The sequence below is a fragment of the Typopeltis vanoorti genome, chromosome 1 (assembly GCF_054136105.1).
Source record: "Typopeltis vanoorti isolate ZY-2024b chromosome 1, IOZ_Tvanoo_1.0, whole genome shotgun sequence".
Taxonomy (NCBI): Eukaryota; Metazoa; Arthropoda; class Arachnida; order Uropygi; family Thelyphonidae; genus Typopeltis; species Typopeltis vanoorti.
In genome coordinates, this window is record NC_143549.1 from 21794754 (window position 1) to 21807165 (window position 12412).

The window sequence follows — 12412 nt, forward strand, 5'->3', positions numbered from 1 at the left end:
TAATGAAAAGCAACTGATATTTCAAGGAACAATATGGAATCTGCAGAAATGTTACTTTAATTGAAAGTGTATTTGAAACTGCTCAATTAAATGTATCCCTCTCTGTGCTGTATTTGATCACTTCTTAAATATTAAACTGGAACTTATTTAAGTTAAGGGATATTACATCCCATATTGTTTCATACCCGAATAAGAAACTCAAAGAGTTTCATGCCGAATATAGTAAATATATAAAGTTCGGCGAGTCCAAGCATAAGCAAATACCTGAATAGCATTACAACTGACCCTTTAGGGAGTGTAACACTGAGGCAACTCATGGTAAGGGTGGAGCAAGCTCCGATCACTATTCTTGATATTTTCCCAATTATGTTGCCGAATTGAAGCCTTTGGCTCTTCATATAATTAATAATAATTTATTAGGACACCTTCCTATGCAGACGATGTTATACTTCTAAATAAATCCACTACAAGTTTGCAAGATTCCCTGACTAAATTGAATAAACATTGTAATAGATATGGTATGAAGGTCACCATTAAAAAGACAGACAATGAAAATAGGCAGAATTGTTGAAAATGTCAACTGCATTGTGAACGGAGAACCTGTGGAACAAGTAAAACATTTCACCTACTTAGGCACGATTTTTAGTGAAGATGGTAAATTAAATATGGAAATAGACAACAGAATCAACAAAGCTGGTATGGTAGGAAGTCAACTGAATAAATTCATATGGAATAAGAGAGAAATTAGTTGGAACACTAAATTAGCTGTATACAAGACAGTGTTCAAAGCAGTTTTAACTTATGAATCTGAGAGCTGGGTCAGAAGTAAAACACTTGACCAAAGACTATAGACCGCAGATATGAGAGTCCTGAGAAAGATTAGAGGTGTGAACAGATGGCATCAATGGCAATATCATATTAAAAATGAGGATATTAGGAAAGAACTTGACATTGTCAGCATCCAGGAATGCATTAGCAGAGCTAATCTCAGGCGGTATGGTCACTTAAACAGAATGGGTGAGGAACGATTAGCAAAACAAGTGTTCTCTGCCAGGAAAACCACGATATAGGTGGATTGATACGGTACAATGTGCCTTAGATGATAGAAATATAAGAACTGATAATATTGGAGTCTTGATAAATAATAGACTGATTTGGAGGAAAATTGTACATAGAAAGTTAGTAATGGTGTAAATTTTTCATGTAGTACTATCATATCCTGTACACCCCTTGAGGGTACATATCAGGAATTTGATGATGTCTATTGCATAAAATTGAGTAAACTGGAATGGATACGAAGCTGGTGGTTTTCGGATTAGAGGCGGGTGGGTGAGTGATAGACAGATATCAAGAGTAGTTTATGGAGGAGTTGATTCTAGGAAAGGGCAGGTGACAAGTGGTGTACATCAGGTCTAAGTACTTGGTCCTCTGTTGTATTGCCAGGAAATATTCACTTGTTTGCTGATGATGCAAAACTGGGAAAAGCCATAGTCAATGAAGGCAATGTAGAGATCTTGCAGGATGACTTAAACATATTGACAGTATGGACAAAGTTAAATGGCTGCAATTTAATGTGGCTAAGTGTAAGGTGATGCACTTTGGGAGGTTGAGACCACATGATGGAACTGAAACTATAAGATGTTGATGGGGCAATGGACTTATGATGATTGTGGACAGAGAATTGAAGTTTAGAGGGTGTCGTGACGGCTCCTTCTGTCGTGTTCTAAATCTATCTAGTTTCAAGTCACTTTTATGAATAATACAACTAATTACGAAATGATCACCGATCCAAAAGTAGGGAAATTTATATTTATACTGCGCCACCCTATTCTTAGATTAGTCTATATAAATAGTAGGATCAGTTCTAAATTAAGTTAGCAGTCATCTCATTGGGCCGAATCATCTATTATCATTTTTACTTGGGGTTCCCGCAAGATTCGAATGTTTATGAACGGTGCAATAATAAGGAATTCAGGCAAACACAATATTTAGATCAACAAAATAAAACATTTAATATATGATATGGTTAACAAATACAAGAACTCTATTTTAAAATGGAACTATACAATTAACCTAACACTTCTTCTTAGGTCACTGATGCTAATTCAATGTTCTAACTTTAATATGCTATTCACAGTCCCAAAAACACAAATCTTCTTCTCTCAAGTTAATATAACAATTTCACATTTTTATTCAGTCTTCACAAATCTATCAGCTCAATGTTTATATTCACAGCAGGCAATAAACTACGTAAGCTATATTCCAAGCAAATATATTCCCGGACCTTGAGCATCGGAGGTATATTACAGTTAATGCTAGAATAGAGAAACTTATACAACTACTCTTACCAGACAAATTCTTCAATACATCAAATTATTGAGAGAGCACTTATGAATTAACTTAATTAACATTAGCGGAACACACATAACAAATATTCTCCATAGTTTAAACTGTATTACTGTAAGTCGCACTTCACTATTCCAAACAACAGTAATTAGGTACTAATATCTTTTCCTGTTCACTTTTCTCCAAGTAATCAATATAACCTTTTCCTAGGGCAACATAGAATTTAATCGTAATCCAGATTAACTGGAACTAATCAGAATTTTCGCATTGACTGTCCAGTTTCCTTTTATCTGATTACGGCATCAACCTTTCTTCATAACAATAGCAGATTTCGCTTATAACATTAAACTTTATGTTTCACTACTTATAGGTTCACTTCCGAACACTAAACTCATAAATTTCTGCCCTCAGGATTCTATAATCTTGGTTCCGCAAAACTCTCTCCTCACTCGCTTAATAATAATTCTTCTCCCTTCCCTGTCTTATCTATGACCTTCCTTTTCTTCCTGCTTTCTCCCTATCTATGACCTTCACTCCCACCTTACGTTCGAACGCCACGCTCTACTCCACTCGTGGTTGTTTACGCGTACGTCTCCATGACAATGAACTAAACGTAAACATTTCGCTAATGTAATGTATGCTCTCTTATTACTACATGAGTGATTACATAACATTTAATATTTGACAAATAAGAACAACAGAATATTTAAGCTACTTCTTCAACTTTTTGATTACGTATACAGTTAAATATAAAATAACACTTTACGTTACATCATATATATTTGGTTATACAAAATTCTATATATTTTATTATTTTATAAATTAATAATAGGTCAAGTTTTGAATAAATATTTAATTAGTAATTCTTAATTAATGAATAATAAATAAATTTATATGAGCCATGATTAATATTTAATAAGCAATGTTAAATGTGAATGAAAAAAAAATAAATTACATAACATAGCTTCATTTACAATTTAACATAGGCTCACCCTTTCTTTGAAAAATTTTTATTATAAGAAAAATTTTTCTTTTTACACTAGGCTCCTTTTTAAAAAAAAACTGGATCACATATTTCCTTTTCGATTTCTCAAGTAATACCAAGTTTTACTGAATCTTGGTTCCTTATTATGTTTTGTGCCTTTATTCTCTTCCACATCATCATCAATTCTCTTATTACTATTACTATCAATTTCTGCATATCTTCTAAGTTTGTAGTATAGGATTCTCTTCTTTGAATTAAATTCACGTTTTCCATTATTAGAATTAAGTTTATGTTGTCTCACAACTTTGTGGTTTGTTCTACGATATAGATTAGACATTTTACCAAAATTGACTTCAACCTTTAGTTTACTATCAGTGGTAACTTCTGATTTGGGCTTTGTCACTACTACTTTTGGTTCATCAGTAAGAAGAGGAGTATTAGATTGAATGTGTACATGAGAGTTATCATCACTATCTCTATTAGATGATTGATTCACAGCTGATTTTTCTTCAGTAGGTGGTCCTGATTCAAGTGGCAATCTAAACCGTTTTGTTTGATACTTAGTCCTATCACAATCATGAATTTCATTTCTTCTGATATATCTCCTTTTGTTCATCAGGGTTATTTCTTTCTTAGAAAAGTCACAAGAAAATTGATATCTTGCTAGGAAGTTTGTTCCCAAGATAATGTGAGAACTTAGATTGGAAGTAGTGGGAACAATAAGTAGGTCTTGCCACACATACAGTCCAAATTCTGGTAGGTATATTCTTGCTCGAATCTTTTCATACGCTACAAAGTTTGGATTTGAAAGAGTAGTAATTTTTACAGGTTGTCTAAGTTTGGCAATACTATTCCTTAACTTATATCTTATACTTTGGAGATAGTCCTTACTAATAGTTGAAGCATTACATCCAGTATCTAATAAAATACTACACTTAGAACCTAGGATTTCTCCTCTAACTGTCATCATTCTATCATTAGGTGCCTGGTGTTTCTGAAATCCATTATTTCTTCTGTGGGGTTTGTATCCAAACTTTGAGTTCCATCTATTGTTATAGTAGTTTTCCTTGTTATGGAAGCAGTTCCTGGCATAATGTCCAATTTTGTTGCAATTGTAACACTTAAGAGGATTTCTTTGCTTTGTCTCTGTCTTGGATTGAGGGATAGCAGACATTTGTTGTCTAACATCATTTAATCCTCGGATTACCTCATCTAGGCTACTTAAAATAGGTTGACTTTGTTTTTCAACCTCATGCTTAATCATCTCATCAATTTTATTTGTAGTGGGGTTTTGATTTTCTTGAGAACTCAAAGTAATAGCTGATAACTGTCTCACAACTTCATTAAGACTATCCATTATTGGCTGATTTAACTTATTCACCTCCTGGTGAATTAGAGATTTCACTTCTGTCATCAGTTTCATGTCCAATTGCTCTTTACTCTCAGTCATGTAGTTTACACTACTTGAATTTTCTTCAATATTCCTTGCCTTTCCTTTTTCAACTTTACTTCTCTTTTCTATTTCTGATTGGTTGAATGAACTATCAGTCTTATTCACAATATTCACAAGACTTGCATTGGTTGAGGGATAAAGGTCTCCTAGTATTTGTTCTTTTTCCTTAACACTTTTGAGACACTCTTCTAAAGTAGAAATTTTCTTCTTGTAGGCTGTTTCTCTTAATTCTTGCCTAACACCTTGTCTAAATTGTTGGAACACAGCCCAATCTAAGTGAGGTTTATCTTCACCAGTAACATTTAAACTGTTGGCCAATGTTAATAACCGATTGTGAAAATCAGTAACAGTTTCTTTATCCTTTTGAATAATCTTCTGTAATTTCCACAAGTTAGGACCTACACTTCTAAGTTTACAAAATTGAGACAATAAAGTGTCTTTAAATTTAGAATACTCAAAAGTCTCTCGAAGTATTGGAGAAGAATGCAAAAATGTTTTTGCTTTACCTACTAATTTGCTTCTAATTAAAACTAGCAATTGAAAATCAGTCCAACCTGCAATTTCTCTAAGTTTTTCAACATAGGTAAAGAAAAATAGTACATCATCTGATTCTTCACCTGAATATTGGGGAAAAACCTGTTGCGGGTTTACCGTACGAAAGAATTCACTGTCATTCATTTCAGAGCTTGATGTGATAGCCATAATGATTAATAAATTACTATCTCAATTAATTCAATCTTTCTACTTTAAAATTAACTTTTATCTTTGCCTGAGTCCAAATTATAACCAGTTCACTGTGATTTAATTATTTCACTTTCTAAAATTTCAGGGAGTAATTCTACGATTATTATCACTAAACTTAAATTCAATTACTTATCTTATAGTTGTTAAATTTAATTCCTACCTATTAAATCACATCCTGTCGGCTGCGCCATTTGTCGTGACGGCTCCTTCTGTCGTGTTCTAAATCTATCTAGTTTCAAGTCACTTTTATGAATAATACAACTAATTACGAAATGATCACCGATCCAAAAGTAGGGAAATTTATATTTATACTGCGCCACCCTATTCTTAGATTAGTCTATATAAATAGTAGGATCAGTTCTAAATTAAGTTAGCAGTCATCTCATTGGGCCGAATCATCTATTATCATTTTTACTTGGGGTTCCCGCAAGATTCGAATGTTTATGAACGGTGCAATAATAAGGAATTCAGGCAAACACAATATTTAGATCAACAAAATAAAACATTTAATATATGATATGGTTAACAAATACAAGAACTCTATTTTAAAATGGAACTATACAATTAACTTAACACTTCTTCTTAGGTCACTGATGCTAATTCAATGTTCTAACTTTAATATGCTATTCACAGTCCCAAAAACACAAATCTTCTTCTCTCAAGTTAATATAACAATTTCACATTTTTATTCAGTCTTCACAAATCTATCAGCTCAATGTTTATATTCACAGCAGGCAATAAACTACGTAAGCTATATTCCAAGCAAATATATTCCCGGACCTTGAGCATCGGAGGTATATTACAGTTAATGCTAGAATAGAGAAACTTATACAACTACTCTTACCAGACAAATTCTTCAATACATCAAATTATTGAGAGAGCACTTATGAATTAACTTAATTAACATTAGCGGAACACACATAACAAATATTCTCCATAGTTTAAACTGTATTACTGTAAGTCGCACTTCACTATTCCAAACAACAGTAATTAGGTACTAATATCTTTTCCTGTTCACTTTTCTCCAAGTAATCAATATAACCTTTTCCTAGGGCAACATAGAATTTAATCGTAATCCAGATTAACTGGAACTAATCAGAATTTTCGCATTGACTGTCCAGTTTCCTTTTATCTGATTACGGCATCAACCTTTCTTCATAACAATAGCAGATTTCGCTTATAACATTAAACTTTATGTTTCACTACTTATAGGTTCACTTCCGAACACTAAACTCATAAATTTCTGCCCTCAGGATTCTATAATCTTGGTTCCGCAAAACTCTCTCCTCACTCGCTTAATAATAATTCTTCTCCCTTCCCTGTCTTATCTATGACCTTCCTTTTCTTCCTGCTTTCTCCCTATCTATGACCTTCACTCCCACCTTACGTTCGAACGCCACGCTCTACTCCACTCGTGGTTGTTTACGCGTACGTCTCCATGACAATGAACTAAACGTAAACATTTCGCTAATGTAATGTATGCTCTCTTATTACTACATGAGTGATTACATAACATTTAATATTTGACAAATAAGAACAACAGAATATTTAAGCTACTTCTTCAACTTTTTGATTACGTATACAGTTAAATATAAAATAACACTTTACGTTACATCATATATATTTGGTTATACAAAATTCTATATATTTTATTATTTTATAAATTAATAATAGGTCAAGTTTTGAATAAATATTTAATTAGTAATTCTTAATTAATGAATAATAAATAAATTTATATGAGCCATGATTAATATTTAATAAGCAATGTTAAATGTGAATGAAAAAAAAATAAATTACATAACATAGCTTCATTCACAATTTAACATTCACAATTGTGGACAGAGAATTGAAGTTTAGAGGGCATATTGTAAAGGTGGCCAAAACAGCACATTAAATTACATGGCTGTTGAAGAACACACTGACAAGCAAGGATAGGGAAGTTATTGTACCACTTTATAAGGCATTAATAAGACCACATTTGAACTAAGGACAGATCAGGTCACTTTGATTCCTTGGTGATGGAGAGGATTTAGAGGTAAGTGACAAAGATTGTGGCAGGTCTGTGGAATGCTTCCTATGAAAATAAATTGAAGATCTGTGGACTCCAAACATTAGATGATGGGCATAAGAGACCAGACATGATAGAGGTATTTAAGTTATTAAAGGGGTTTTATAGGGTAGACACTGATGGCTTTTTTTTTTCCTTCATTAGTGTAGGGATCACCCCTAGAAATTGTGTAAGATTAACATTTTGTGTATGGTTAACAAGGGTGTTAAGACTAGATTTTTTGTGTGGAGTATGGTGAATGAATGGAATATGCTGCCAGAAGTGGTTGTGACTACTTCGTCAGTGAATAACTTTAAGGAGAGAGTTATGATATGATAGGTATTGTGTGAATAACTGGTGTGTCAATATAGGGTCTTTTGTGATGAATCTTCTGACTCCATGGAGATATCTGCATATAATAATAATAATAATAATAATAATAATAATAATAATAATAATAATAATAATAATATATACACAAGTGGTTAGTGGAAAAAATTAGAATTTGTTGATGAGTTTTTTTTTTTTTGAGCAGCTCAGAGATCATAATGTCCTGGGGGGGGGTATAGAGAAAAAGATTGCTTTAAAAAACAAATGTAGATATAAGACCTATAGAGAAGAGAGTCAGTGAATTTAGAACTCAAAAATGGATAAAAGATCTGTTTCTGGTGACCAGTAACTTGAGGATGTGCCTAATGAGGCATAATGAATTTAAGGTAGTTATAAAGTCAGACTCATGTGAAACATGCCAGAGGCTTCTAGGAGCAATCAGTGCAAATAATAGAGCCATTTGTTTGCATATGCAAAATGGGAATAAGCATTAACACTCAACAAAATGTTTTTGAAATAAGTTTGAAAATGCTAATTTGTTTGCTGCTGCTTTTATATCACAATAAAAATACATTTTTGGAGTAACAAAACATAACAAAATAAAAATTGATTTATATAATACCAAATAGCTACATCAGCTGAAGAACTTACATGCACATATCATTGGTATGCTGATCACCTTTTCTTTCCTCCCCAAATCATCCATAGAAGATGTGCATGTGTCAAGAGAAACAGCTACTATAATGTATTAGAAACTTCTACCTTCTGGCTAAATAATTACAGAGGATATTTAGATGCACATAGATTTATGATGTGCTGTTACAAAACTTGCCTGCAATGGTTAAAAGCAAAGGTGCTATGTTCCTCTAGAAGAAAGAAAAGTCTCACACAGGCATGAATGGCTAAGATATGCTGTGCAACCATGTGAAACTTGTCATTATCTTTATTGTCACCTTTTCTTGGGCCCAAACATTGTGAATTGATAATTTCAAAAATGAGAAATACTAGACAGAAAACAAGTACAAATAATTTTTTTTTCTCCTCCCTCTCTCTCTCTCTCTCTCTCTAAAAACCAAAAATTGTGGAAGTAGTGTTTATATAATTTTATCTATTTGGGAAAAAAATTATTGGTTGTGAAGATGATGATTTTATAAAATAAGGTTTTTATTCACTTTTTTTTTTTTTTTTTACAAATGTCTTTAATTTATCTTTAAAAATATACAAACATTTTTCATTGTCTGATATGAATAATTTACTTCAAATTTTTTCATATAATTTTTAGATATTTGCCATACCTAAATACTTACTTTACACAGCAACTCAGGATCACCAACAACAATAAGCAAAGCCTGAGCCCTGGTCACAGATACATTGAAGCGTTTTGGATTGCTCAAAAATCCCAAATTGTGATTATAATCAAAGCTGATATAGTCTGGACATGATCTTACCTATAAAGAAAAGTGTAATGATATTAAATAATATCATTATTAGTATTGGATTACTAAAATCCTAAACAACAGGAAAAAACTGATTAGTTCTGATAATAATGCCCTCACCACTGAACCTGAACACATTATCTTTATCAAACTTTTTTTGTAACGTCTTCGTAGCCAATGGCTATAATCCCTACAAAATCCAAAAAATAAAAAATAAATAAATAAACTATCCAAACCACAGTCCTCCTACTCTCCTCCACTACACTATTTATTACCATCCCATATCTCCATAATACCTGTGAAAAAAATTCTAAAAAGATACAACCTTCTCATCACTTAGAAACCATATAAAAATTAGATCCCTTATCTGCTCCCCAATTAACCAGCCACAGTCTCTACATCTGTCAAGTGTCTGCCAGGTACTATGCAGTCGTAAGCTGTCCTCATTCACTGCTACATCATAAGAAACCTAAAAAACAAATACTGCCAAAGTTGTGGGTTGCTTGTATGTCTGTAGATTCATCAAGAGCTAAGCTGAATGCAAGGGAACTCTTTAAATCATTCTGCATTCTGTCTGCAACATCAGCACCAATCTGGGAGATGTGCCTCTCTATAGTGTGACATCTGGTGTTTGTGCTATTAGTCACTTGAAGTTTTGCATCATTTGGTTCTAACACTGCAAAAACTTCAGCTATATTATTTTTTAACAAATTCACCTATCAGAATATGGGCATTTAGAATGAACCATATTCCATGACATAACAAAACTAGCTTCAGTCATTGTATCAGCTTCCTTACTGAATGAATAGTTCAATAGAAATGCCACTATTTTCTATTGAAAATAGTGGCATTTCAAGTTACTGAATGATACATTGCAGTTAAGACACAAAGGTTTACCTCCTTCAACAGTGAATGCAAAATCTTCCTTTCATTCTTGGTTAAAATTTCTGTTTTCATTTTCATACTTTTGCTTCTTACAATTTGATGATGCCATTTTCCTTCAAAAAATTTTCACAAGTCCTAAAAAAATTAAAGTGGAAAGAAACAATGCAACCCAACTCTACAGCACCAATATCATGCTACTCCTAATTTCACTGCATGGAACATAGCCACACACACACTACAATCACAAGCAATGTTCAATAAAGCAAGCATTGTCAGCTCCAGCTTGTATGATTACTGATTCTCTAGCACAATTTCCTCTGTAATCCTTGCTGATCTGAAGTTTCTTTAATCCCTGACTCAAATCTAGCATTAAAATTACCATTAAAATTCTTAACTATATTTACTCACCATGAACATTAAACTTACATTCTAATCAAATGGACTCTCAGTTTATACCCAGTAAATAATCATAAAGCTTGAAAATTTTTTATTTACCTGTTATATTAATTGTGATGCAAAAATGAGCTCAGCCAACATATTTCTGCGAGCTGCACATTATATGTCAAAGAACTGCATGAGCTGTTATGTAGGCAATACCACATGAGTGCTAATTCTGAAGCATAAATTTTGAGCATGGCTGGAAAAATATAATCTGGACCAGGAGCATTCTTAGAATCAAGATTAATCAGGATTTTTAGATATCTTTCTAGTAAAGATCAGAAGAGGCATGCAATGGGCAGTTTTTATGGTAGTGCAGGAAACAAATTGTATTGGTTGTCCAAACAAGATTTGAAGGAAAAGGCTAATGTCCAGAGATCTGCCCTGTCATTGGATGAGGTTATCATGGTGCCATCAAAATGTAATAGAGAAAGAAAAAACAGAAATCATGTCCAACAACCTCAAAGAGATATTGACTACCAGTTGACCAGCAAGCAAGCTTATTGTATAACTAAGATTTTTCACTTGGTTATAAATTAAATTACACTTGCCAAGAAATCAAGAGGTTGAATGTACAAACAAAGGGAAACTAGATGTAATAATGGTAATGCTGTCAAGTATGGGTTCAGCCACGGCTGATATAAATGAGTGTGTATACAGAAAATGATTATGCAATGATAAATGCACTTTCACAGGTTTCAAATAAATCTGTTATTGCACAAGAGTAACTGTGGGTTCAATGAAATGCTGAAATGCATGAATATGAATGCCAGCAGTATCAGAAATAAAGGTTAGGAGTTTTGGAATTGGTCAGCTTGAATTGACCAAAAATTATGGGCATTACTGAGAGAACGGGTTGACAGAAAATGATAGTTATATAGTTACCGGAATAGAATATAAAGGGTATTGTATTTTCAGAGAGAATAAAGGGAATAGGAGAGGAGGTGGGGTATTGCTGATGATACAAGAACTTCAATCAACAAAATTATAATTAATGAGGATTTTAGGTTTGTGGGGTGGGAGATATGGTTTGTTTGACACTATTTGGTGTGAGATAGTCAACAGGACAAAGTATATTGTTGGTTGCTGCCATTTGCCAGGAGGTCCACACAGGAAGATGTGGATGCTATGCATTGGCAGATCAGCACAATGAGTGCTGCTGAGCAATTATTATGGGAGACTTTAAATATGGGGACATAGATTGGAAGGAGAAAAGAGGACATGGCAAGATGGAAATGGGAATTATACAGTTGCTAAGGGATAATTACCTGAAACAACATGTTATAGAACGAGCCAGGGGTTTAAGAGTGCTGGATCTGGTAATAGCATCAAAAGACATAACCAAGGTAGACACTCCGTCTTCAATCGCAGAGAATGATGATGATGCAGTCTTAATCCAGGAGGTTACTAAGCATGGAATTCTCTGTCAAGAAAGGGTTTATGTTGAAGTATAAAGTTGGATATTGTGACAGATTTAAGGGAGTATCTTGGAGCAGTGGCATGGCTTGAGAAGCTGCAATGAAAGAATGTAAGTTGTGCATGGGAAATGATCAGTAATTGTTTAAGAGAAGTAGTATCAGACTACATACTCACAGTCAGAGGGATAAACCAATTGGGGGTTAAGAGGATAAGTAGTTATATCAAGCAAGAGCTGCAAAAAATGAAAACACTGTAAAGGTAATATAAAGCAAAAGGTGATCAGCATACTCATGAGCAGTACAAAGTGAAAGGAAGAAGGGTGCAGTATG

General features: G+C 33.3%; 1 protein-coding gene across 1 annotated transcript in view; it reads right to left on the bottom strand.

The window, feature by feature from the left end:
- The window catches only part of LOC150109826 (RNA helicase Mov10l1-like), a 422682-nt gene that overhangs the window by 26149 nt on the left and 384121 nt on the right, over nucleotides 1-12412 (bottom strand). Inside the window, exon 13 of the mRNA XM_090414598.1 lies at nucleotides 9213-9353. Within this exon, the coding sequence (XP_090270724.1) occupies nucleotides 9213-9353 (141 nt within the window). The remainder of the gene's footprint in view (nucleotides 1-9212; nucleotides 9354-12412) is intronic.